The sequence below is a fragment of the Galleria mellonella genome, unplaced genomic scaffold (genome assembly GCF_026898425.1).
Source record: "Galleria mellonella isolate WM207_F2 unplaced genomic scaffold, CSIRO_AGI_GalMel_v1 utg537, whole genome shotgun sequence".
NCBI classification, from domain to species: domain Eukaryota; kingdom Metazoa; phylum Arthropoda; class Insecta; order Lepidoptera; family Pyralidae; genus Galleria; species Galleria mellonella.
Genome location: NW_026442112.1, coordinates 1203774 through 1228740, shown reverse-complemented (window position 1 = coordinate 1228740; position 24967 = coordinate 1203774). Strand labels below are relative to the sequence as shown.

Below are 24967 nucleotides of genomic sequence, written 5' to 3'. Positions count from 1 at the left end.
CTCAATATAGGTATTTTATTTTAAATATTGACGAAATTACAAAATAATATATAAATTATTTATTTATTTAACTCTTTATTGCACCGAAAACATAAACAATGATATGTAAATAATTCAAGTGAAATACCTACTGTATTTCACTTGAATTATTTACATGAAGTACAGATTGAAATATACACATAAAGGTACAAAAGGCGGTCTTATCGTTAGAGCAATCTCTTACAGACGACTTGTGGTAAAAGAAGATCATATAGAAGTGGGTAGGTGGCGCAAGAGTGAATAAATAATTTATACGTACATAAAATACAAAAACTTATAATGCACAAAAACATCAAGAACATATTATTTATTAAACTACTTATAACAAATAATGTATACTACATATACATACACATATAAATATATACATAGCACACATAAGGAAATATGACGAATCTAGTAAAATGACAAAAGAAATAAAGAAAGGGAAAGAGTAACTACTAAGAAAATGAGATTTTACTTGTCTGTTAAACGAAGCTAAGGATTGGTCACATTTATTATATATTTCTAATGTATAACAGGCATTTTGACCAGCAACATCTGAAAAACAAAAAAAATAATAATGCCTTAAACATATTATGACAGGGACATTTATTTATTAACAATATATTAGAAAATTTAATTTCATATCATTCATTATCATCTATTTCTATTGTTATACATATAAATTAGTCTCACTGGGGTAGATTGGGAAGCGTCATTTTCTCTAAAAATTTATCATATCACAGTAAAATGTTTATTTTAAGGACCAATTTATTATTATTATTATTATTTCAGCCGTTAACTGTCCACTGCTGAACATAAGCTTTCCCCATAAAAAGAGTTTTGCCAGTATTTACCACGCTTAGCTGGCGGGTTAACAACCGCAGTTAAAACATTTGGTAATGTTTAAAGACGGACGCTGCAGCCCATCCTTCGCCCTTACAACACTCATGGGAAAGGAAGTTATGGCCCATTCTATGCTGGGGCACACACGGGGAAAGGATCAACATGAACTATTTTTCAAATAGATTCAAGTATATTAGTATTCAAGTATATAGTATAATTACAATTTTTGTTTCTGATGATCCATAAAATAGGTAATTTCGCAAAATTATCAAATTAAAATTTTAGAGATAAGTTTAGAAAAATGGCGCCTCAGAACTGGCCCCAATATATAATTACTACAAATTGATAATGCTCATTCATAAATTTGATAGATTAGACAAAAATCAACATATTATATTTTTTTTATGGGTGAAAATGGAATGGTAACCCCACCTGCGCTAGCAGGATACGCTGGCGGAGCACCAGTGAATGGTATAGATGAAAATGAAAACAGGCTCATCATGATGAATTCATCAGGAATTAACCATAATAGTTTCCAGGGGGAACCGCGAGGAGGTCGACCTGGTTGGGTATATTGCTAGCAATGGGATTCTCAGTCTCCATTACTAACAATCCCTTTCCCCCCGAACATATTATATTGTAAATGAACTCCCTGCTGAGGTGATGAGCTTCCTGTTTTTCTCTAGAGACTACAATATGGAGTTCTTCAAAATGGGTATATTAAGGTTTTTTCGGGGTCGATAACGCGCACGTGATACTTAGCTGTAAGCTTGTTTGCCGCCTTTGTGGTATATACAAAATTTTGACAAATGACATAATACATAATTGATAAGATACAACTTCTCAAATTAAAACTACTTACATCGTTGTTTCTATTGAGTTTAGCGTCAATAACATCCTGATCTACACTGCAGGGCAAGAAAAAGTCGACCACATCGAATGCACCTTTCGAATCCAGAACTAAACGGTCCTCGCCTACTTCCAATTTCATATCTTTAAGCTCCATCTGTAATAAAGATAATCCATAATAAAATGCGAGTTTTATAAGACCTTAATGAAAGAATTATTAAGTTTGTAATGATCATAGAAATACTGTCTAATGTTTGTGTTTATTTGTTATTTATTTATCTGTATTATTTACTCACTTTGTGTATGTTTATCTAATACAAAATAATTATCTATCTAAACATGTAACTATTGGACATCAGCAGACTGTTGTATGTACATCAGGCTAATTATTTGTTTACATTTTTATTAGAACTTAATAATTAAAAATATAAAGAGACTATACAAACTAACACCTTTTTAAACAATTTTGAAAAAGAGGTTCTCAATTTACCTAGTGCTAAATTAATTAATTCTTTTCATACAACTTAGAATGGCAAACAAGCTGACAGCCTGGCTGATGGAAAGTAATAACCTGTCAAAATACCCTGTCAGGTCAATCTCCATGTAATCCCCCCTGAAACCATTGTACCGAATTCCTGGTGTATTCCCCACAAGGCACTAACTGATCTGCCTTTTCATCTCATGTATCATCCGTCACTATTGCTCCACCAGCATATACCATAACACAGGCAGGTTTACCATTTCATGTGACCTATTAAAAAAACCATTGCCTATAGACATGAACCACACCTTGGACATAACAGAGTATATGGTATCACCTATGATACCACTCATGCCTTGCTATTCCTGAAGACTAAGCTATTATTATGTTAAGCTAAATAAAAAACATACAATGTTTCTATTTATCCCTATATACAATTCAGTTTCTCAAACAAATATTTCTCTCCAATAAGATATATTTATGCATTTGAAAAGTTATGTTTTTGAGTTAAAGGCACTATGTACAAAAGTATAGAGACAATTGACAATCAGTTTTTTTTGCCTACCATATAAACTTGGCATAAAGATAGAAAAATGTCAAATAACATACAGAAGCTGGTATCCTGAATTCTGCTAATAAATATTCTATTTCTCCTGTGGGTGGTTCCCTTCTTAGTCTATAAACTATTTCTTTCTTTTTTGTCACATTCACTTCAGTAACTTTTGCTGGCTTATCCTGAATTTCCTCTATCAAGGGTGATCTTGTTTTCTCTTCACATGTTTTGATATCCCTAATCTGAATCCTGTGAGATTGCAGAGTACCTATAGATTTCCTGTGTTTCAAAATAGTGTATTTAGTTATGTCTATTTCAAACTGGTATTTATCTTGTAATCCTTCAAAAACGACAGTGAGGAAAAATGTTTGGAATAAATCATCCTTTTCTATTTTCTTGAAGAATTCTGGATTTATAGCAACATCATAAACTGTAGCCGGTGCTCCGGATTTGTCCTGCTCAGTCCTGCCCTCACCTAGGCTCATAGGTACTCTATAACTGGATGGATCATCTGAACTGAGAATTTGCATAAGCTCATTATTTGTGATATCCCTAGGACATGGTATTGCTTCTGTCAGACATATATTCACAAAAACTTTCTTGTTATCTGGCTTTGTATAAGTTTTCACACAAAACCCTGTAAAATATAAGAATAACATTTCAATTATTTTCTTGATCAGTTGTAGTTATTTAAACTTTACTGCACAGTATGAACATACATTAGGGGGGGGGGGGGAAAGGATTGTTAGTAATGGAGTCAAATAGCTCCATTACTAACAATGTACCATATCAGGTCAACCTCCACAGGATTCCTCTTGGAAACCATTGTGGTTGCCTCTTATTGAATTCTTCATGATGGGCCAACTGACCTGTTTCCATGCTAGCCTTTCATCCATCACTGATGCTTTGGCAGTGTATATCAATAGTGCAGGTAAGGATACCATTCCATTTTCCCAATTTTGATTTTGTTGACAGTGAAGATTGTTGTTTTTGTTGTCATTTTCACAGATATTAAATGTGGTTCAAAACTCAAAGAATTATTTAAGATTTTTCTCTACAACCATAAAACAGTCACTTGAATCATGACAAATTTAACATGACAAAAAAGATGATCCAGATTGCATAAAGATATACACAAAATATATAAGTGAACTAAAAAGCTATTACTTTTGAAAACTGGTTATAAATATTATTTTTTCTCAAGTTTACAATATGCAAGTACCTACATACATATATTAGACATGTTTAAACTATTAAGTACCTGGTCTTGGTTTAACAAGCTTTGATGGGGTGGTTTCTACAGAAGCTAGCAGTTTATTGAACTCCTCTTCCACTGGATTGTCCTGCAAGATACAAGTTTTATTATGACAGTTCCTGATAGGTAATAATAATTTAATAAATCTAGTTACCCATTGACACTCTTGCTAAAGCAGCATCCAATATGAGCAGGAATGAAATTTAAACGAAAATGTCCATACTCCAACTTTATTTAGTTTTTGACAATACCTATTTTTCCTAAGAAAAATAGGTACCTATAATACTAAGAATAAAAAAATGACGTGACTACCATGGAAAAAATATTGTATTTGTTTATACTTTTTAAATATAATGTACCCATAGTAAATTTTATTTACATATTTGAAAACGAATAAGTTTATCCACTAACCTACAGAGAATATCTTCAGAATTATCAATTAACTTATAAACTTTACTCAAAGCATAACTGTAATTGAAAGACTTACTTTAATGATTTTCATATTTCTCTCCATTATCGTCGGATCAATATCCAAAGTGATTGATTTTTTAGACATGTTGTTTATATAGTTTCTATGGGAATATAATATTTTTGTTTCTTAAAATATAATCAATGACAAATATGTAAACACATCAAAGAAACACATTCAAAGATTGCGTTTACGATTATCTTTCAATTTTGAGCACAGAGTAAGGAGAGTAAAATTTCGGTTTGTCACTGTCGGTCGCCCACAGAGTAAAAAAAAAATTTGTATTTGAATAAATGGCACTACCTTTACATCGGGAAATTGGAAAATAAGTCTATGCAACCATCTGTAAGTATCGTTATACAATAACATTAATGAATATTCACGTTATTTTTAAAGATAGAAGACAGCAGCAGCGAAGATAAAAGTGTTTTACAGTCAACGATAACTACACGAGATACACACTCATCTCTGACAACACCATTGTCTCGTGTCACCGTTGTCTCCGCCCCAGCCCCGCCCGTACCGACGTCCTCACCAGCTATGCTAGCAAGTTGTGGCCCAACGCAAAGCGAGACCTCGTAAGGTACAATGTTCTATGGGCGAGACTCTGTGACGCAAAACCCTAAAGAAAGTGCTAGAAACGAAGATTCCGGAAGATAAAGGAAAACACGGTGAGTTCGTTAATTTCCTGTTACATATGATAAACATAATATTCACGTGGTGTGTTTAAAATAAATTGAATAAGAATATTAAAAAAGGAATGGATAAATAGTTCAATTTTTTAGTAATTTCATTTAATTTTTCTGCTATTTTATTATTCATTATTTCATGATATTATTAAAATAATTGAGTAATTTTCATACACACTTTTTTTGTTTGAAGAAACACGGGTCAGATTGGTCTATTCCTATTAATTAACCATAAAAATATAATAAATACTATTAAATTCTTAATCTATGTTTCAATTAATATAATCAATCAAATGCTGTAATAAATCTTGTTCAATTCGTATTATGACGGCATTGAAATAATAAAATGGGGAGAATAGGCATCGGGATATAAATAGAGTCGAAACCACGAATGGGATTTGGAGTAAAGAAAATTAATATTATTGGTTTCATATATGAATATTGGGCAAAAGTAGAATAATAAATCTCCTATTCTTTCACACCAAAATAATGTAAAGTTTCATAGGTTGGCACTGATACTATTTTTATACGGTATAATCAACAAAATTAAACGTATGTTTATTAGAAATCTTTACTAAGATATGTAATACTTTCTGGAAGTACACTAATTGAATTAAGTCGAGATTTTGTGTACTTTCTGATATCAAATTAGAATATTTTAACTTCAGTAATAATGATGGCAATATGGAGTTAATAGAAATAGTAAACATTAGCCCATAGAATAGGATCGTCTATATGACTGAAAGAACATTATTCTTTGTAAGTAGGAATAGGTAAGAGGTTAATAGGAACGGTAAATTTTATATTGAGACTGGACCTTTTATGTATGTGTTTTAGTCAAACATCGTTATGTTATCTGTCCGTAAATTAATTTGTTAATCATCTTTAATCGTGATTATTCTTGATAAGTTCTTCATAATAGACGAACTAACCTACTTTCATCTCACCTATCATCCTTTACTTCTATGTTACCTAAATTTTATTTGTACTAAATCTACAATATCAATATGTACATTTAACTATCTCTATGATTTTTATACACGCGAACTTTGCTCTAGCAAACTCTATTGTTCTCTCTATTCCTCTACATCGTACTGCTTTTCTTTCCAATTCCTTCAACAATTCAAGCCTCATGACTCTGGAATACATTAGCCATCGACGTAAGATAAGTGTCTAACACATTTACTTTTAAGAAAAAATCTACGATTATCTTTTGAAGGAACTGTGAAAGCAGTTCGTCATCTTCATCGTCATTACATTTGAACTCTATCATTGTTGATTGCCATTATAGTATATACTGTATAAGTATGTATGTATATTTATATTTGTGTGTTTCATTCGTGTTTCAACCGTGAAGCAGTTGTATTTGCATAGCTGTGTTTCGGTTTGAAGAGTGGGATATGGCGTGAATTTACTGGGTACAGAGGAATAACACCTGAGTCCTCAGGAATGGCAACGCATGGGGGGTATCATGGGCGAAACAGTATACTCTGTTATATCTATGGTACTACTCATGTCTATAGGCGACGGTTACCACTTTCCATCAGGTGGGCCGTCAGCTTGCTTGCCATTCTAAATTGTATAAAAAAAAAAAAAAAAAAAAAAGTGTATGTTTTATGATATATGAGTTTGGAATGTTCTCTTTCAAAGATTGCTCCTTTAATTTTGTTTAAATTCAAATCCTTGCCTTAAAGCCTAAGTCTTGGTTCATGCGATCATCTTTCATTATAATAACTTGAATTTGCAAATTATTGTTTTTATAATACAAAAAACAAGATTATGCTTTTTTACCACTATATGTGTATATAGCACGTCTGATGATAAATGGTTACTGTAGTTTACGGATACCTGCAACACTAGGGCGGTCGGTGTGCATTGCCGACTCTGAAGTAACATTAATATCTATCTCAGAAGGAGCCACTAACACTGGATTGTCTGCATAAAGCAGACAGTTAACCATTAGATCATCCATTGTAACTCCCATAATCACACTGCTCAACTTTATAAGACACTTATCCTAATGGAAAATAAATAGTCTGGTTGACAATAAGTCACTCTGACTGACACGAATGAATACGTACTGTTTATAATATCATTCCTTTGGACTTTTATAGTAGGATTTATAAGGAGATCACCCCGGATTCAGTATAAATAGGGATGTTCAGATTTTGCTATAAATAATCAACGACTGCTTACTTTTAATTTCTTTCTATATTTAGACTAGAGATCTAGAGATATTTTACGTAAAAAATAAAAATTATCGTTAAACGTTTGTTCTTTTTTACGGTACTGAGAAGATATTCTCTAAAATAAATACTTATAATATGGAAAAGATCAATGATAAAAAAAAAGTTGTATCTAGGTGAGTAGGTATGTTCCAGGTACTATGTCTAGGTTGACATTAAAATATCGACTCTTTCTGTTATATGGACAACACTAAATAGATTTGTACGTTATATTGCAATCATTGCACATCTCTATTGGACCAATTAAGTACGTCAAACGTCATGAGAACTAGGTCGTAAAAAATGGTCGATCTCTAATTTTATTTCATTATTAAAATAATATTGTAATTCTTCTCCATGAAATCATTATTGTTGGAGCATAATTGAGAGTTGTTCCAACGATGCCAATTTTTTGCAAAGGATAAACTGCACATAACCTCGGGTAGCCTAGAACGGTAAGTTCTCCACGGTACAATTTGCCATATTTTATCTGTTTATACTTCTTTTAACGAATATTCATTGCTGTTTACATTTGTGGTAGTATTTTCTTGTGGTATTTTATAGTTCAGGAGGGGTTTTTAAATTCTGTCATGTGAATTAATGATATGATGAAAAATTTTAGATTACTAGTCAGCTGTACTGTACCACAAATCACGGTACGTAGTGAATGTACCTGTGATTGCATATATCATTAAATGTATGATACAAATATATTATCTAATTTTAATATTCTAAAGCTATTCACTAATGAACATAATTAATTTTCTAGATATAGTACCTATTCTAAAAAGCTAAAGTAATTTTATTTTCAGTTATCAGTTTGTAACTCTAAATAATTGATTGCCATACATATTGTATTAGATTTAGTATGCCCCACAACCCCGAACTCTTATAGTTTAATTTCCAAAAATTAAAAAATCACAATTTTATCATTGGATACTTTTTGTTTCACAGAAGTACATTAATAAATTCTAGTCATTTGTACAAAAATGAAGGGAGTTTGTGAAGTAGCATTTATCAAATAAGAGTCTTTTCTATGCTCCTTAAGTTATTCATTTATTTTTGTTTATTGGTATATTATTATTATATATAAAATATATCTCTGTTATCATTATAAATGTTAATAAATAGTAGGGAATTCCAGTGATCTGAAAGTCAGCATTATACCTTCAAAGATCATGCTATTCAGTTGAGACAAACTATTATATCTCATATTTTAATAAGTATTAGATATACTGTTTTGAGTTGAAATCTTTCAGAAAAGAGAACATGACTTTGTTTGATCATATATTATAATTTATTTTTAGGAAATATCAATTCGATAGGCTATACCTTATCCCCTGTTATATTGGATTTTAAAGATGCCAAATGTGCTACACTTGGCATCACTAGTCTTTCCTACACTATCTTTTCATTACATTTCTATTATCTAATTCTCTTGAATTTGATGAATATTCTTTGGTTTCAGGAAGCAGACACTCACTTATGGCATAATTCCACAATGGCGGACAATTATAGCCTAAACTACAATGTTAGAGAGCTGAATTTGGGAGCAAGTTTTACAAACAATAAAACTTCTCAATATCACACGATTAAATGTAAGTAATATCTAAATTTCAGTCTATGACAGTTGTTAGGTGTCCACTGCTGAATATAGGACTCGCCTATAGGGCTTTTGTCAGTAGTTACCATGCTTAGCAACCACAGTTAGGCTTTGGTTGTATTTCAAGAGGGAAATTGCTGCCCATTCCTTAATCATTAAATAATTAAGTCCTCTCTTCCCACATCCACGGGAAAGGAACTGTTTAATCAATGTGATAATCCTGGAATATATAGCTGTGCCCCCCCCCCCCCCCCCAACATTCTTAAATCCTCGGTATAGTGTGGTTGCTCCTAAACCCTGTAAAGATATTAGAAAGCTTCTGTGTTTTGAAGCATAGCTCGGCAGGCTGTATTAGCTACGACTCACATATACAACGGCTCAAATGAAAGGCTTAGTGCGAAAATTGGACTCCAATTTACATTACAATCTTTGTTTCAATTCATTGACCATGCACTTTCTACACTCAACAGGGACTATGTGGTTACACTTTGATTAAAATAATAGCAGATTAAATAAGATTAACTTGACAATTATTTTTTATAGTTTCACACATGTTTTAATTGTAACTGAATGAAGTCAGCAATTAACACACATGACCTTTTCTTGCTTATCTTAATTCTTTTTTGTATAATTTTTATTTTGTGTTATTGTTACCTAAGTAAGAGATACAAATAAATTTGTCTATTAGTCATTCAATAAATTAAAGAACACCATGACATAAATGAAATAATATTAATCCTCTAATTATTAGTCCAGACAATGTATTTATCGAGTAAGTACTCATATATAATATAAACCTTAAATTGATATGGATTAATGCACTCCCATTGAAGGGTTTTGCAAGTGCTTCTAATATAAATAAAATTTAAAAAATCTACATCAGAGGTTCATGAAATTTTCCAAATCAATTCTGTTAAACATGTTATAACATCACTGTATACCATGTTTAAAGCAAAGAAATATTTATTATTTAGTATAAAAACGGAATCTCAAAAGTATAAAGCTAAGTTGGATAATCATCCGAATAAACTTGCTGTGCAATTAACATTACCAGATTGTGTGGCACAGTTGAAGAGGCGCAAAATACCAGACTTCAGTAACCTGGTCAGTGAAAGAATTTTATGAAGATAGATTCTCAAAGGAGGCTCGACTCCACGCGACATTTGCCATCATATTTGCTCATACTCAGAAAAAGACTAATCGTGTGACGATAAAAAAATCCTCCAATCGGCGGAAATAATATTTACAATAAGTTTATAAAATATCCAATATTATGCAATCCTCTATTTAGTGAAATGGATTACTGCAATTTAATGTAATTTAGATATGATAATGTAATGCAGATATTGCGTGTCTTAGAGTGTCATCATCATCATATCCGCCTATAACTGTCCTCTACTGAACATAAGCATCTTCCAGTAGTTGCCACACTTGATAGGTGGATTGTCAACCGCAATTAGGCTTTAGAGATGTTTTAAGAGGGATGTTGCTGCCCATCCCTAGCCCTCTCTTAGTCGCCTCTTACAACATCCACGGTAAAAGAAGGGGTGGCTTATTCTAAGCCGGGACTACACGGCACGGTAATAGGATGTGTGCCGTCTTAATTAAATTGAGGTTTCATTTTAAAGGCAACCTTATAACATTGCTGTATTTGTACTGCGTTCTGTTTCAGATGATTTCAAACCTGCATCAGTAGATGTGAACAAAATGGCGACGGTGGAAGTTGGGACTAATAATCAAGTGACGGTCACTGTGCCGCATTTAGGTGAGTTCATTAGACTACTTGCATTTTCATTAGGACTGCGATTATACATACTTAACACAACCTACTTCACAGTATAATGAACAAACGAATTACTCGCACGTGCCAATGTAACCAAAATTAGACTTCATAAATTGTTATTAAATAATAGCCATTAATTACTTGGTGCTAAAATTAGTTCATTATTTTTTTTTTGTTATATAATGATTTGATAATGGTTTCATTAGTTGATAAAAGAAAATCATTTAACATGTACATAACCTTATTCTAGAATTTTCTTAATATTCTAGTTAGTTTTCTGTTATGGCTCTGATGATGCTGACGCAATAATGTACATATCGGCATCATCATATTGGCCGTTATCTGTCCACTGTTGAACATAAACCTTCCCTATACACTGCCATAAAGAATAGTCCCGAGTCACCTACATCCACCGACTCTGCAATGCATTCGAAGTCACTTCATCTAGTGGGCTGTTCTATGTTGCGTTAGCCTGTACGGGGTCGTCAAAACCTTTCTTCTCCATCAGTTGTCGGTTCTTAGAGTTATGTGACTAGCCCATTGCCTTTTCAGCTTTCTTATCCTTTCGGATTCTGTCACATAAAGAAACTCCGAGCATAGCTCTTTCCATAGCTCGCTGAGTAACTTTAAGTTTTTCCATATGGGCAACTCTCTAGGACAATAATGTATTATTAATTTTAGGCCAAATAGATATGTTTGTACCTGACACTCCCTCTCTCCCGTTTGAGGTCAAATTTCGTTTTTTTTTATACAATGAATTATATGATCTGGATTATTTACTTGTATTTATAATTTACTTGGGTACTTAAATAAGACAAGTGGTTTGGAAGGTTGCGGTCTTCGCCTGCCGGGTGCGACCCCCGTCCCCGTGCGATCGGGGAGTCGCACAGATGTAGTTAGGGAGGGTATTGCCGTTGCCCGAAGTAAATCCCCCTGCATTTTGAACATTTATTTAGAAATAAGTTCCCTTTTATACACCAAATTTATATTAAATGCTTGAATTGTAGCCATGCTTGGTAAACACCGTCCTTTGTCGGCATGTGAGAACCTTTGGGATGCCGCCGAGTAAATAGGATCGTTATGCATTATTTATTTTTTATTTATTTAACTCTTTATTGCACCATAAATAAAAATATACAATGACAAGTGAATAATTCAAGTGAAACACAGTAACATAAATACAGATTGAAATATACACATAAAGGTACAAAAGGCGGTCTTATCGCTAGGGCAATCTCGTACAGACAACCTTTAGTTAAAGGAGAACAGATTATTGTTCTTTCTTCTATTGAAAATCTTTGTGATTCACCGCCTACCTGGCGCTTGCACACCTGTTGTTGTAAGAAATTCTATGAAATGTCCTTGAAGTTGAACTTTCACTTACATACAGGTGTAGGACTTGTAGGAGAGTAATGTACACATACTTTAGGCCAAATAGATGTGTTTGTATCGGACGTTCCCTGTCGGGGGAAGGTATATTGCTAGTAATTAGAATGGTAGTCCATATTACTAAGAATTCCTTCCCCCAATCGCTATATTAGGTATTGCTATTATTATAAGTGCCCAGTGCAGCTCATGAATTATGAACTCTTATCAGATATTAGAAGCAACTTTCGCGTGTTGTTGTCTCTTGTCATGAAAATCTTTAGACATAATACCCTTTATATTACTACTTTCATTATACTTTTAATATAAAATCCAACATCTCTAAATTTCTGCCACAGATGATAAATTAGAAAATGAGCCAAGAATTTGTTGTATATGCTTCCAGATGGCGCTGGAGTTCCTCAGACTGTATTTAAAGGAAGTCAAAGGCCTTATACTAAGGAATGTGTGCTCATTATAGACAGAGTTACGGGTGAAATGACCCTCGAGAAGCTGTCAAGTAATATTCAAGTGAAAAAGACGAGGTGAGTCAACTACAACTACAACTACTGAGGTTTCCTGTATGTAAACTATTATAAAATCTATACAAAAATACTGTTATTAAAAACAAAGCAGTAGGTTTTTTATATTTGCCATACTTGATATTTTCGAAGTTAATTAACCATTTATATATTAATTATAAATCAATTAAAAATTTGACAATAATATATAAATATATTGAAACTTTTTCATCTTAGCTATTTGTTTATTTTGAACATAGTACTTTTGATAAATTTGAGAATTAATATTAGTATTGTCAATGTTGATAGTTGACACATGGTGGAGTTTTGAATTCGTTATAATCATTGTGGAAAAAACTCATATTATATCACAATTAAATTATAATTTATACTTTTATACTAATAAAAAGAAAAGATTTAATTATTTGTTTGATAATCACAAAAACTGCTTAACCAATTTTAAAAATTCTTTCACCTATAGATAGTTTTATTATCAGCAAGACATTAAAAAATTACAATAATGTAAATAATCCAAGATACCAAAAATTTGTCCATTATAACTAATATAAAGTACCAATTTATCTTTTTATTTATCCGTCTATCTATCTATACAAAGCTGGGTCGAATCACTAGTATAATAAATGGATGGTTTCGTCTCCTAGCATTCTAAAAAATATTTCAAAGGAACATAATAGTAGTTGCGTAAATAACACTAATTGAACGTGTGGTCGGTTCGCAGGCAAGAGTCGTCACTGAAACCGCGGCCGCTGACGCCTGTCACGGCGGATTTCACGAACACGACGCAGCGCTCGTCGTCGCGGACGCGCGTCACTACCAACCGACGGGCCAATCCTAACCCTAATGCAGGTTGGTCCACATACAGACTTTATGCATACTCATATCTACACTGTGATTTTTTATTTAATTTAATTTATTTTAAAACAAAAATAAAAAAACAAACAAGGTTTAAATTAGTATTTTTAAGATAAACTTACTAAACCTAAATGCACACTGTAATATTGGTCATAATTTTTTTTTGGTTGAAATACTTCGAGATTGTTTATAACACAAATGGAATTATTAGAACCGCGTGTGTATACATACACGCGGTTCCTTACATAATAATTTACAGACAGTACAAAAGCCGTTTGCTTGATCATTTGTGTTTCTGCTGTAAAGCATGACTGTATTTTGAAGGGTAAAATATAGCAGTGAAATTACAGTGTACAGAGGTATAACACCTAAGTCCTTAGGAAAGGTAACTCATGATGGGTATCATGGGTGACATAGTATACCTTATTATGTTCATGGTATTTTTATGTCTATAGGAGATGGCTGATATAATAAAATACTTCTTAGGTAAAAATAAATTACTGTGTATGCAGACATAATAAGAAAAATATAAAATGCAACAATGAGAATGTATTTTTAGGACAAAAAACCTAATTTTGTCCAAATGGGTCGTAGGTTTATCATTCAAATTATACTATTTAAGTATATATTTATCAACACAGGCGCTGCTGGCACTCCACAAGCCAACAGTCAATCTCGTTTCAATGGAAATCCGATGCAGAAACCCCCTCAGAACATGGTGAGGTCACCACCTAGAGTGAAAACGTCGCCTCCACAGGCACCGTGAGTATAGACTGCTGCTAAACTTATTAAGAGTATTCATACCATAGTCTAGCATATATAATCTCATAGTACTGATGCAATTGTCAATTGAAATATTTTAAATTTAATTTTGAATATTTAACATAATAAGAGCACAATTTTTAATTATTAACTCCATCGTTTGTATCAAATTGACCATTTTAAACACTTGGATTGGGAGAAGAGGGATTGTTAATAATAAAGTTTAAAATTCCCATGGCTAGCAATATGCCCTATCAGGTTGATATCCACATGGTTTCCTCTGGAAATTACTGTGTTTAATTCTTGTTGAATTCTTCATGGGAGACTGGCTGATCTGCTTTCATTCTCACCTTTCATCTCTCACTGGTGCTTCGCCAGTATATACCGATAGTGCAAACAGGATTAACATTCATTTTCAATTACTAAATAAAAAACTAAAATGCAGTATCGCATTAAAAGAGTTTATTCGTATCAAAGTCTGACAGTATCAAAATTATATATCAATTGTCGAAAACAGACTAATTTCTATAAGGTTCAATTATTAATATTTTAGTACCCATAGCAAACGCTCAGCTTACTTTAGGACTAGGAGGTGCTTATATATGATATGTCCAGAACTATTTATTTATAATAAAAAAAATCCATATAATATGTTCTGCCATTTTTATGATAGAGAAAGCAATTTTAATATAACATATTATTTACTATTTTCAAAGTCTATTAAAGGTAGATTAATAAACTCACTGTGTTTTTGTCGTTTCCGACAATTGTTTCGACTTCATCCAGAAGTCTTCTTCAGGGGGCGTTTAGTGCCGAAATTGTCGGAAACGACAGAAACACAGTGAGTTCATATTTACATAGACATATAATTTACTGTTATGACATAATTTTTACTTATATCTTATATAACATATAGGTGGTCGGGCGGTGGTAACAGTACGTTAGCGTCGTTGCCTATGATCGGCTTGGATGACAGTCCTGCGCCCGCGCACAACGGGTACGCGCGGGCGCCCGAGCGGCTGGAGCGGCCCGAGCGGCCCGAGCGGCCCGAGCGGCTCGAGCGCAGCGAGCGGCCCGAGCGGCCCGCGTACGAGCGAGCGCCGCCGCCGGAACATGTGCCCTCAGCGGTACGTTACATGTCCTTACTAATACCGTAAAAGCTATTGGACTGCCATATATATTTTCTCAAACATGCTTGGAAATGTGAGCATTATTTTGACAATCTTCTTAGAGATAAATCAAAATTGCCGTACTGTCCAGATACATGCGGGCAGCGGCCGGCAAAAGTTGTATGAAAATCCATATCTGTCGTGTTTTGCGGCCAGATAAATTACTATGTAAACTCATATCTGTCCTGTAATTTAAAAATGGAATGACCTTTTATTTCGAAACATGGCTACCAAGGAGGTAACTAATAAAAGGTTTTATTTAAATTTCGAACTGGCTTGCAAATAGAAAGCTAAACAAAGGATCATTATGGCGCGTGAAAAATTATTATTGTTCGTTATTCGTCATTGAACTTAAAAAGTAAAATTGTGTTTTTGATTTCCGCGCATTGTTTGAGAAAAGTACTATACAAGCCTTGGCCACGACTAGGCATTGATGGACTCACGTATGTATGCCTCGGCTACGCCTGGGCCCACATTTTCACGTTCGTCCATCAATGCCTGTTGCTGGCCGCTGCAGTAATGTACTAATAACTTTATATGGCAGACCGTCTACGGTTATTATAAAAAAAATTGGCCTTTTACATTTTCCCTACCACTTTCCAATTTTCAAAAGAAAAAATATTGTCGATTGAATTAATGAATGACAATTAGTATTCCCTTCAATGAAAGTGAAGTGCTGAATTTAAGTGAAATTGATTAGTCGATTGATGAATTCTCTTTCTTATGCAGGCACAGCAAGAGGATAGCTCGTCGAGTTCGTCCAGTAACAGCGACAGTGACTCCGACAGCGGTAGCGAGAGCGACGATAACTCCGGAGCCTACCACGCGCATACCAATGGTAAGCACCATCAGAGAGATGTACCATGTGTGACACAGTGCATTTTTTGATATCCATGTTGCTATTCATGTTTAGAGATCATTTTTACGATTTTCCATCTGGTGATCCATCAGCTTGTTTGCACATTTTATTTGCATACAAAAATGTTGTTATTAAATTTGATATATTGTGACGCAGGCAACGTAAGCAACCAGGCGTTACCCGACGTGCTCAATGATGATCTCTGCCTCTCCGAGTCGGGCAGCGACTCCGACTGACCTCACGACATACATCTTTCTTTATTCGGGTTTGGGTATCGTTCTATACTTCTATCGCTTCTATACTACCAATATATTAACTGTGAGGACATTCTCAACTGCAGAAATATAGATCATTTGGTATTCTTAATTTTAGAAAAAATCTATAAACATATAAGTGCCTGTAGATATGTGGAAATGAAAAACATCTATAAATATGTTTATGCTACGCCATAACAAGGATATGTTATGTTTATTTTTGACATCTAAAAAACAAAATCAGTTTATCTCCCATATTTTAAAAATGAATGAGATGACTGTCATGTTGTCTCGTTTTTTATTAAGTCTGCGTAATGTAAACATATTTAGATTGGTACCAATTGTCACTTGTAACTCAACTCTAGTTAATGGGCCACTTTTGACATTAAATTTGTAAAAAATACTTTATCAGCATCCTAGGCTCCATGGTTCCTTCTATTTTTATACAAGATTTAACATGTTCGCAGATACTCAATGGTTATAAACTTATTAATGGCATGAGATCTTCTAGTTTGGAATCTCTTAAAATCGGCTCATTAATTGGATTCTAGACACTGAAATTCGTAATCACTTCTTGAAATGTAATAAGTCTTCTGTAGCCTTTCTATCATAACTAAATTTTTTTTTTTGTTCTTTTATTAGCTTTAATGAAATATTCTATTATTCTTTTATTAAATACCCGCACATATTGGATAAAATTGATGTTTATCAAATAATAAAGAATATTAAATTGAATCAAATATAAAATGTTAGGCAGAAATATATATATTTATATCTATGACTAAGTCCATTATTTATTATTTTTGATCGATTAAATGGAATAATGATCGATTGGAAATCTCGACGGTATATACTTTATTGATTATGCTTCTGCTGAATATATTGGTAATTGTTATGTATATAAATTTTGATTTTATTCAAGTCAGTGCCTGTGGTATGCCATTTACAATTATACTTTCTCTTTGGAATGTGATAACATTCATATTGTTTCAAGTTAGAATGCGAAGAGGCCTTCTTGGAATGATTAAAATGCTCAACGTAAATGTATAGTGATAGTTAGTTGTGGAGGAATAAAGTTATGCCAATAAATTCTCAGTGTATGAAAGTTTCTGTAAGGCTAGGGTTGCCATCTGTCCAGGTTTCCCTGGATTTATCCACATTTAGAGAGTTATTGGGTGTTTTCTGGATATTTGTATAGTCCAGATTATAAAATTTCTTAATTACTTTCATGGTAAGTATATTTAATTTTATTGTATTTTTAAGGTAAAAATTCGCCATCAAGTTTCCTGATTTTTGAAATAAGGAAATTTGAGTTATTCCTAAATCTTTCGATTTGCAAATGGCAACCCTATGTATGGTGCAAGTCATTTGTTTATTTCAGAATGCTCATTTTGTTGCCTAGAATGGTACTTATCACATGCACCAAGTACAATCAGCATATTTAATTCTTAGTATGCATTTGACGTTAAAAAGCATACATTAATATGTATATGTAAGGCGTCCATTAGATAATAGGATTTGCTATCCATTTTGTAAGTCGTAAACATTGTTGCCAGATCTTGTTTTATATTCTCCAAACTGTATATGTATTTTTATATATTTATACATAATTAAAAATGTGCAATATAAATTGTCTAGTGTGATTTTATTTTTCAATGAAATGTTATGTAATTTTTGTTTTCTGTACCTACCTGATTTTTTTAGAATGTTTTCAAATTAGACCTGGCAACACTGCATGATTGATGGAAATTAATAATGGGGAGTGATTGTGCAATGCGCGCCTAAAAGTTTAGAAGGATAGCTTTCAAACGCTGTACTCTAATCTCTTTTGGGTGTAAAGATTTTGTGAGACTTCAAGATGTCAAGGTCATGTGCATATAAAATATATACCTGATACGTAACATTCAAAATCCGAAGTAGTAAACACGTGTATCGTATGCTTTCATTTCGTATAGTACTTATATATCCGGCATTTATATGGCCGCATTAATATACTTGGTAATTGTTGACCTACCTAATTGTTTCTTTTATATTTTTTGTAACCTTTAAAAAGATATTAAAAATCTTGACAAAACTTTTCAAAAGCAATGTAAGTTTGTAGATTATTAGTAGAGATTTAAATAGAGGAAGAAATTAAGGACTAATTATTATTAAATAGCTTATCAATTTTGTGCTCGACACAGCTCAGTGAATGCGCTGACTTATATATCTTGTACATTCTGCACACTCGTTACAGAGTCTATCTATATTCCTCCTTCATATATCGCCATTCCATTTACGGACGTACTTGACAATCTATACCCCTTGTTCTTATAAAATTAAGACGATATAATAATTTTATAACACGTGACACTTGACTCTTGCCACATTTTATAATATTAAATAAAAAGTAACAAATATCACATGTTTTTTTTTGACATTATTTTGTTCACGATTTTAAGTAAGATATTTACTTACGATTATGCCTTAGTGACATATTGTAATAATAATAACGTGCCTCAAACTCAATAAAACAGAGTTGTCTTTATTTTATGCAAATGTTTTTAATAAATAATAGTTAAGCGTGTACCGTTTGTTTTATATTTTTATGGCAACCATACATATGTTTAATTATTACTTATGAAGATTTAAATAAATTTGTATAGTAAGAAACATAAACAGTATTCTTATTTCGTTATCTATACCTACATTATATTCGTTAGTTTTTCGAGTTTACAAAGTAACTGAAATACTTCCACATTTATGTATAAAAATTGTTTGTTGAGTACATCTATCCAATTTGGATTTCTGTCGTTAAGCAGCTGTTTCGGGCTGAAGGGTTTTTTAATAGGTGAGAATGGAGTAGTAATACCGTCTGCGCTATTGGCATACGCTGGCAACACCACTGAGAGATGATACAAGAGGATGAAAGCGGCTCAGTAAGCCCATCATGTTTAATTCCAGAAGATTTAACGACTATGGTTTTCAGGGAGAGTCGCGTGGAGGTTAGTCTGATGGGATATATTGGTAGCAATGGGGCTGGTCGATCCATTTACTAACAATCTGTTTTCCCCCGATTTGAAGGGTTAAATATGCAGTAAAATTACAGAGTGTTATCTTAGTCTTTTGGAAGGAAAATATTTGACGAACAGTCTACCTATTCTGTGATTTTTTTAATAGGTGATAATGGTATAGTAAACCTGCTTGCACTGTCGGTATACACTGGAAGGGCACCAGTGAAAGATAACAGATGAGGATAAAAGTTAGTCTGTTAGCCCATCCTGGCCAATTCAACTAGAATTAATCACGATGGTTTTCAGGGGGAAACACGTGGAGGTCGACTTAAGATGGTATAATGCTAGTAATGGGGTTACTTGACCCCCTTATTAACAATCCTCCCTCCATTCTGTGATTATTAAAGACGATGGTTATCACTATCACAGACAATATAATATAATATCATATAGTATTATATTATCTGTGACTATACTCAGAGAGTTTTTTTTTTTTTTTTTCATTTATTGTGACTTTGACGAAAGCCATCAGCCAAAAAGTAACAATTACAAGGTAACAATATAAAATTACAAGACAAATTACAAAAAATATTATAGTTATAAATTAATTATAATATACTAAGAAAGTAAGTTAAGTAGAAAAGTATAAGTTACTATTACATATTTAAATTTCACCAATTGTTGAAGTAATATAATTAAAAATTTCTTGATACAAAATGGTATGTTTTAGTAGATCCTGCACTGAAGTAGGAATATTTTGACATTTTAATAAATCTTGACATTGACAAAAAAAAAGTAACCGTTGAAGTGAGAATTTAGGACAAACAAAAAAATATGATCCAAATGAGAAAAAATGTTTTGGCAGTATTTACAGATAGAATTATCCAATAAATTAATACGTCGCAAATGTGCAGGAAATTTACAATGACCTATCCGCAATCTACTTAATGTAGTATAATATTGTCTACCAAGAAAAACATTAGATTTTTCAAACCAATATTGTAACCAGACAATTTACAGATTTTGTTAGAATCAAACCAAGTTTCATTTAGTAAAATGATATCAAAATGTGATGTAAAGTTGTAAATAAAGTTTTTAAATTGAAATATTTTAGACAGAAAGCTTCTTGAGTTCCAATGAACAATATTAATTTCCTTTAACCCTAGAAAGATAATCATATTTGGTATGGCGGTAAAGATAATCATACGTCTCAGAGACGTACGCCTAGTTATTAACATATATTTTAATATATATGCATTTATTGATTGTTTATAGGGTCTTACATATTAGTATTGCACTAAGTAATAAAACATTTATTAAGTTATTATATTCATTAATTAAAAGAAAAAACAATAAACATAAGACTCTCTTAAAAGTACACAAAATATAATTAAACTTTTTTAATATGAAGTTTCTATGTGACTATCAGTCTTCAATTACAAATATAATGGCACTTTTTGAGGGTATAAATGCTAAACAGTCTTTAATATAACAGGAACAACCATCTCTTATAATTTAAGTACATTTATAACACACGTCTTTTTTGTGATTACTACAAACAGACTTTTGGCAAAGAACACACTCCATTTTGGACCTTTTTTATATTCTTGAAGGATAGTACAAACAATTTCTTTTCTTTTTTGCTGCAGGCTTTTCCTCTCTTTCCGGGTTATTATCCACTCTATTTTCTGGTAGCAGTTCTTTAATATTGTGGCGTAAGTACCTTTTCAAGTTCGAAACTTCCAATCTTTTTTCATTTAAGCTGAAATTAGCTCAGTGCTCAATTTCTTCATGAAGTCTGTCCTGTTCAATGGCTTTTCATTCTTGATGAGTACATTATGACAATATATGACATATGAGTTAACAAACGATATATTTGGCATGCCATAAAATATCGACATTGGCCATTTATTAGTCGTCCCCTAGCTGATCGAATAATATTTATTGCTAACGTCCTTCCGTAGGGGGGGAAGGGATTGTTAGTAATGGAAACTAAAGGCCCTATTGCTAGTAATATACCCAAGCAGGTCGACCTCCACTTGGTTCCCCCTGGAAACCATCGTGCTGAATTCCAAGTTTATTCATCACGATGGGCTAACTGACCTGCCTTTTTTTCATACTCACCTATCATCCCTCACTGTTACCCCGCCAGCGTATACCGTTAGCGCAGGCGGGGTTACCATTCCATTATTATCCATTAAAAAAAAACGTCCTTCCGTGACTTATTCCTATGACAGTGGACCAACAGTACCTATGTTTACCTCAAAGCGTTTGCTGAGGCGGGGTAATTATGCGAGTGTTCAACGAGAGAATTATATTGACAGTAGACTATGCCGATTAAACAGACTCCACTTGGTTAGAAGGGTTATCTGTAGCTTTGACAGCTTCATCGACCTACTCGTCTTCTGTATCACTTTGAACATCATGTTCGAACAGTTGATTTTCCACTTCACTATCACTTTCTTGGGCAGAATCATCATCATTTCCCATCAAAAATTGCACAATCTCCTCCTCATTTAATAATATAATATATTATTAAATAATATCTCTCTGACTAATCATTTTATGGCTATATTACATGTACCTTAAATATAAAAAAATATACATTCAAACATATAAACAAAAAAAATATCAATCTCGCGAAAGTCACACAAAAGATAATCATACGTCTCGTGGACGTACGACATATCTGTATCTAGGTACCAACATCACTTACCGCTGCGACATAACCATCCAACGTTAGCTCCGACAGCCAACTGAGTTGACTGAGACGGACAGTGCGCTGCTTATTGTAGATAAAAAGAAATAACAATATTTAACGACTGCGTACGTCTCGCGGACGTAGAGTATCTTTCTAGGGTTAAAGATGTAATGGTCATGTTGAAAAATTAGATATGAGTATTTCCTTAATTAATTTGGATGAAATTGTATCAGAATTAGTTTGAGCTTTCTTAACTAGCTCAATAACAGTCTTAGTAATTGTGTTGAGTACAATGTCTGAGTTAATGATGTCAGTAACTAATGCCCTTTTTTGAGGAGATTTATTTTGCGTTGAGCTGTTAATAGACACAGGGGTATTTGAATTAATTACAGAGTTAACCGATTTTGAAGTCACTGATGCATAAGATGTTTTGCCTAGAATTTTATCTTTGATTTGAGACAATTTCATCGATTTAGTGGGACAGCTATTAGATACTGCTACATGTTGTCCATTACAATTAACACATTTAGGATTCTCTTTGTTGATACAGGATCTATAATCATGGGCACCGGCACATATGGAACAAACTTGCTTTCTTCTGCAGGAACTGCTTCCATGACCAAATTTGTAACAAGTGAAGCATTGGAGTAGAGGTCTAATGAATTCACGCACATCCAGCCAAATATGATCATACGTTACGTGATCAGGTCGCTGCGTAGAGAGGAAAGTTACTAAAACTGTAGGAAGAGGATGAAAACTTCCATCTTCTTTCTTTTTTTTGAAACGTTTAACACCGATGATATCTACAGTAGACTTTAAGTTATTTAAAAGATCTTCCTCAGATATTTCAGTAGGAGCTCTTATAACTCCCTGAGATTCCAGCTGATTATTGGGTATCCTAGCCTGAAGTTTATGTTTCTCTAATAAATCTTTATTTAATAAAAATTCGTTAGCCTGTTTCATTGATCGAAAACATATTTTGAATGCGGACCCATAGTACGAATATATAATACACCAGGTACAGTCCTCAGAATAGAATTGACTTGCAATAAATTTACATTGTTGCCCTCAATAGGAAACAACAGGATAAAATATTCATTTTTAGTAGTGTCAGAATATAGGTAATTTTGATCTTTAAACAGACCTCTTTTTGAGTGAGTAAATTTAATACTCATCTTAGCATCTGGCTCTTCATCAGATATGGAAGTATTTTTTTTTCTTCTTTTTAACTTGCCTCCGCTTGACTCGCATATATCCTCTAACAACACACGAGGGCTTAAATTGGAGAAATAAGTAAAAGAAACTAGGAGAAGCAACAAATAAATATTGACTCAGAGAGTTTATCGTTCCATTCTTGTCAGCTTGTTCGCTATTTCAAGTTTCATAGAACATATACTTTTTATACCCTTAGTACACATTATTACAATTAAAAATAAAGTATATACGACAGTTCGTTATCAAATATAAAGTATATATGATAGTATCTAAAAGAAAAAATATTTATTAAAAGTAAATTTTATTTTCCGTAAGCGATTATGATATCCATTTTTTTATTTATTTATTCAGTATATTATATCGTCATAGCCTCTAATTTTACATTGTCTAAGTGCAATCAATCAAATCCATGCGTTTTTCAAGGAACTTTCTTTCACGCACAACCACGCTTTGGAATCACGCTTTCAGCAGCAGTATTTCCGAACCGATACATCATAACCTTCAAGAAAAGAGTATACTTTTCAAAGACCGGAAGCACACCTGCAATGCCTTCTGTGTTACAGGTTCTCATGAACGGCGGTAGTCACTTACCATAAGGTGAACCATATGCTCTTTACCTGCCTCTGTTATAAAAAAAACATATTACAATATATTAAATAAATAATAGTTTGTTTTAGAGAAATATCAGTTTAAACTTGGGGACAATAAAGTCGTATCTGGCAACAACTGCTATTCGTTTTGACGTTAAAATTTTGACTTTTTACATTTAAAATACAACCACGCCGGGGTCATATCATTAAAAAAATTTCTGTATGTGACAAGTTAAATTAATTTAAGATATTTACACTATTAACTTTCCCCCTTATTGGTAAAAATGTTAAATCTTCCATAAACCTATTTTAATTATTTAACTGTTTTATTTTTGCCTATTACATTAAATTCTCAGACTTAAAAGTGACAAAATATTCTAATAGTTAAAACAGGTTTGTAGGAAATTTTAGTTTTTAAGAATAAGGGCGTTAGTGTTTTGTGATGTCTACTGATACTGATATTTTAAATAAACCATTATATAACGCAGTAAATATGATTTTAATGTTTTCAAACTGTGCAACACTTCTTAGTGGTTGCACAGTTATGTTTTCCAATTTTCTTTTATAAGAATAGTGCTACCTCTTAAAACACGTAGTGATTATTAGTGATGTGCGTTTTTGTATTAAAAAATTTAAGTATACGTTCAAAAAGAATACTTAAATAAGTGTTTGAGAATTTTTTCTATTGATTTTTTATGTTTACTTTTAGACGATAATATAATATGCATAGTAATCTAATTAATGCTTTTTATAAATTAAGGAAAGTATTTAAAGTTTAGAAATAGAAAAACTTATGTTAAACACGAGTAGTATTTAAACACTACAGATATTCGAAACCAATTCGAATATTATAATACATTGAGTTAGTATTAGGGGTAAAGTACTCGGCAC

The 24967-nt window shown here is 32.7% G+C and overlaps 2 protein-coding genes across 3 annotated transcripts; one reads left to right on the top strand and one right to left on the bottom strand.

Moving 5' to 3' along the window:
* LOC113512406 (PIH1 domain-containing protein 1-like) lies at positions 1 to 4698 on the bottom strand. Its single transcript, XM_026896288.3, has 5 exons — positions 4493 to 4698; positions 4012 to 4093; positions 2807 to 3387; positions 1730 to 1873; positions 1 to 579 (listed from the first exon to the last, which is right to left on the bottom strand). The coding sequence occupies exons 1-5, from the start codon at positions 4559 to 4561 to the stop codon at positions 547 to 549; spliced, it is 909 nt and encodes a 302-aa protein (XP_026752089.2). The 5' UTR covers positions 4562 to 4698; the 3' UTR covers positions 1 to 546.
* A 2935-nt stretch (positions 4699 to 7633) lies between these two features.
* On the top strand, positions 7634 to 19235 carry LOC113512434 (ell-associated factor Eaf). Of its 2 annotated transcripts, XM_052898755.1 has the most exons (10): positions 7634 to 7843; positions 8857 to 8986; positions 10664 to 10756; positions 12546 to 12684; positions 13400 to 13527; positions 14175 to 14295; positions 15212 to 15345; positions 15382 to 15422; positions 16194 to 16302; positions 16480 to 19235. In XM_052898755.1, exons 2-10 carry the CDS (start codon positions 8890 to 8892, stop codon positions 16557 to 16559), a joined length of 942 nt encoding a protein of 313 aa, XP_052754715.1. In that variant the 5' UTR covers positions 7634 to 7843; positions 8857 to 8889; the 3' UTR covers positions 16560 to 19235. The 2 variants fall into 2 exon arrangements, with proteins under 2 accessions (XP_052754715.1, XP_026752124.2); XM_026896323.3 differs by having other exon boundaries at positions 15212 to 15422.
* Positions 19236 to 24967: the final 5732 nt, after the last annotated feature.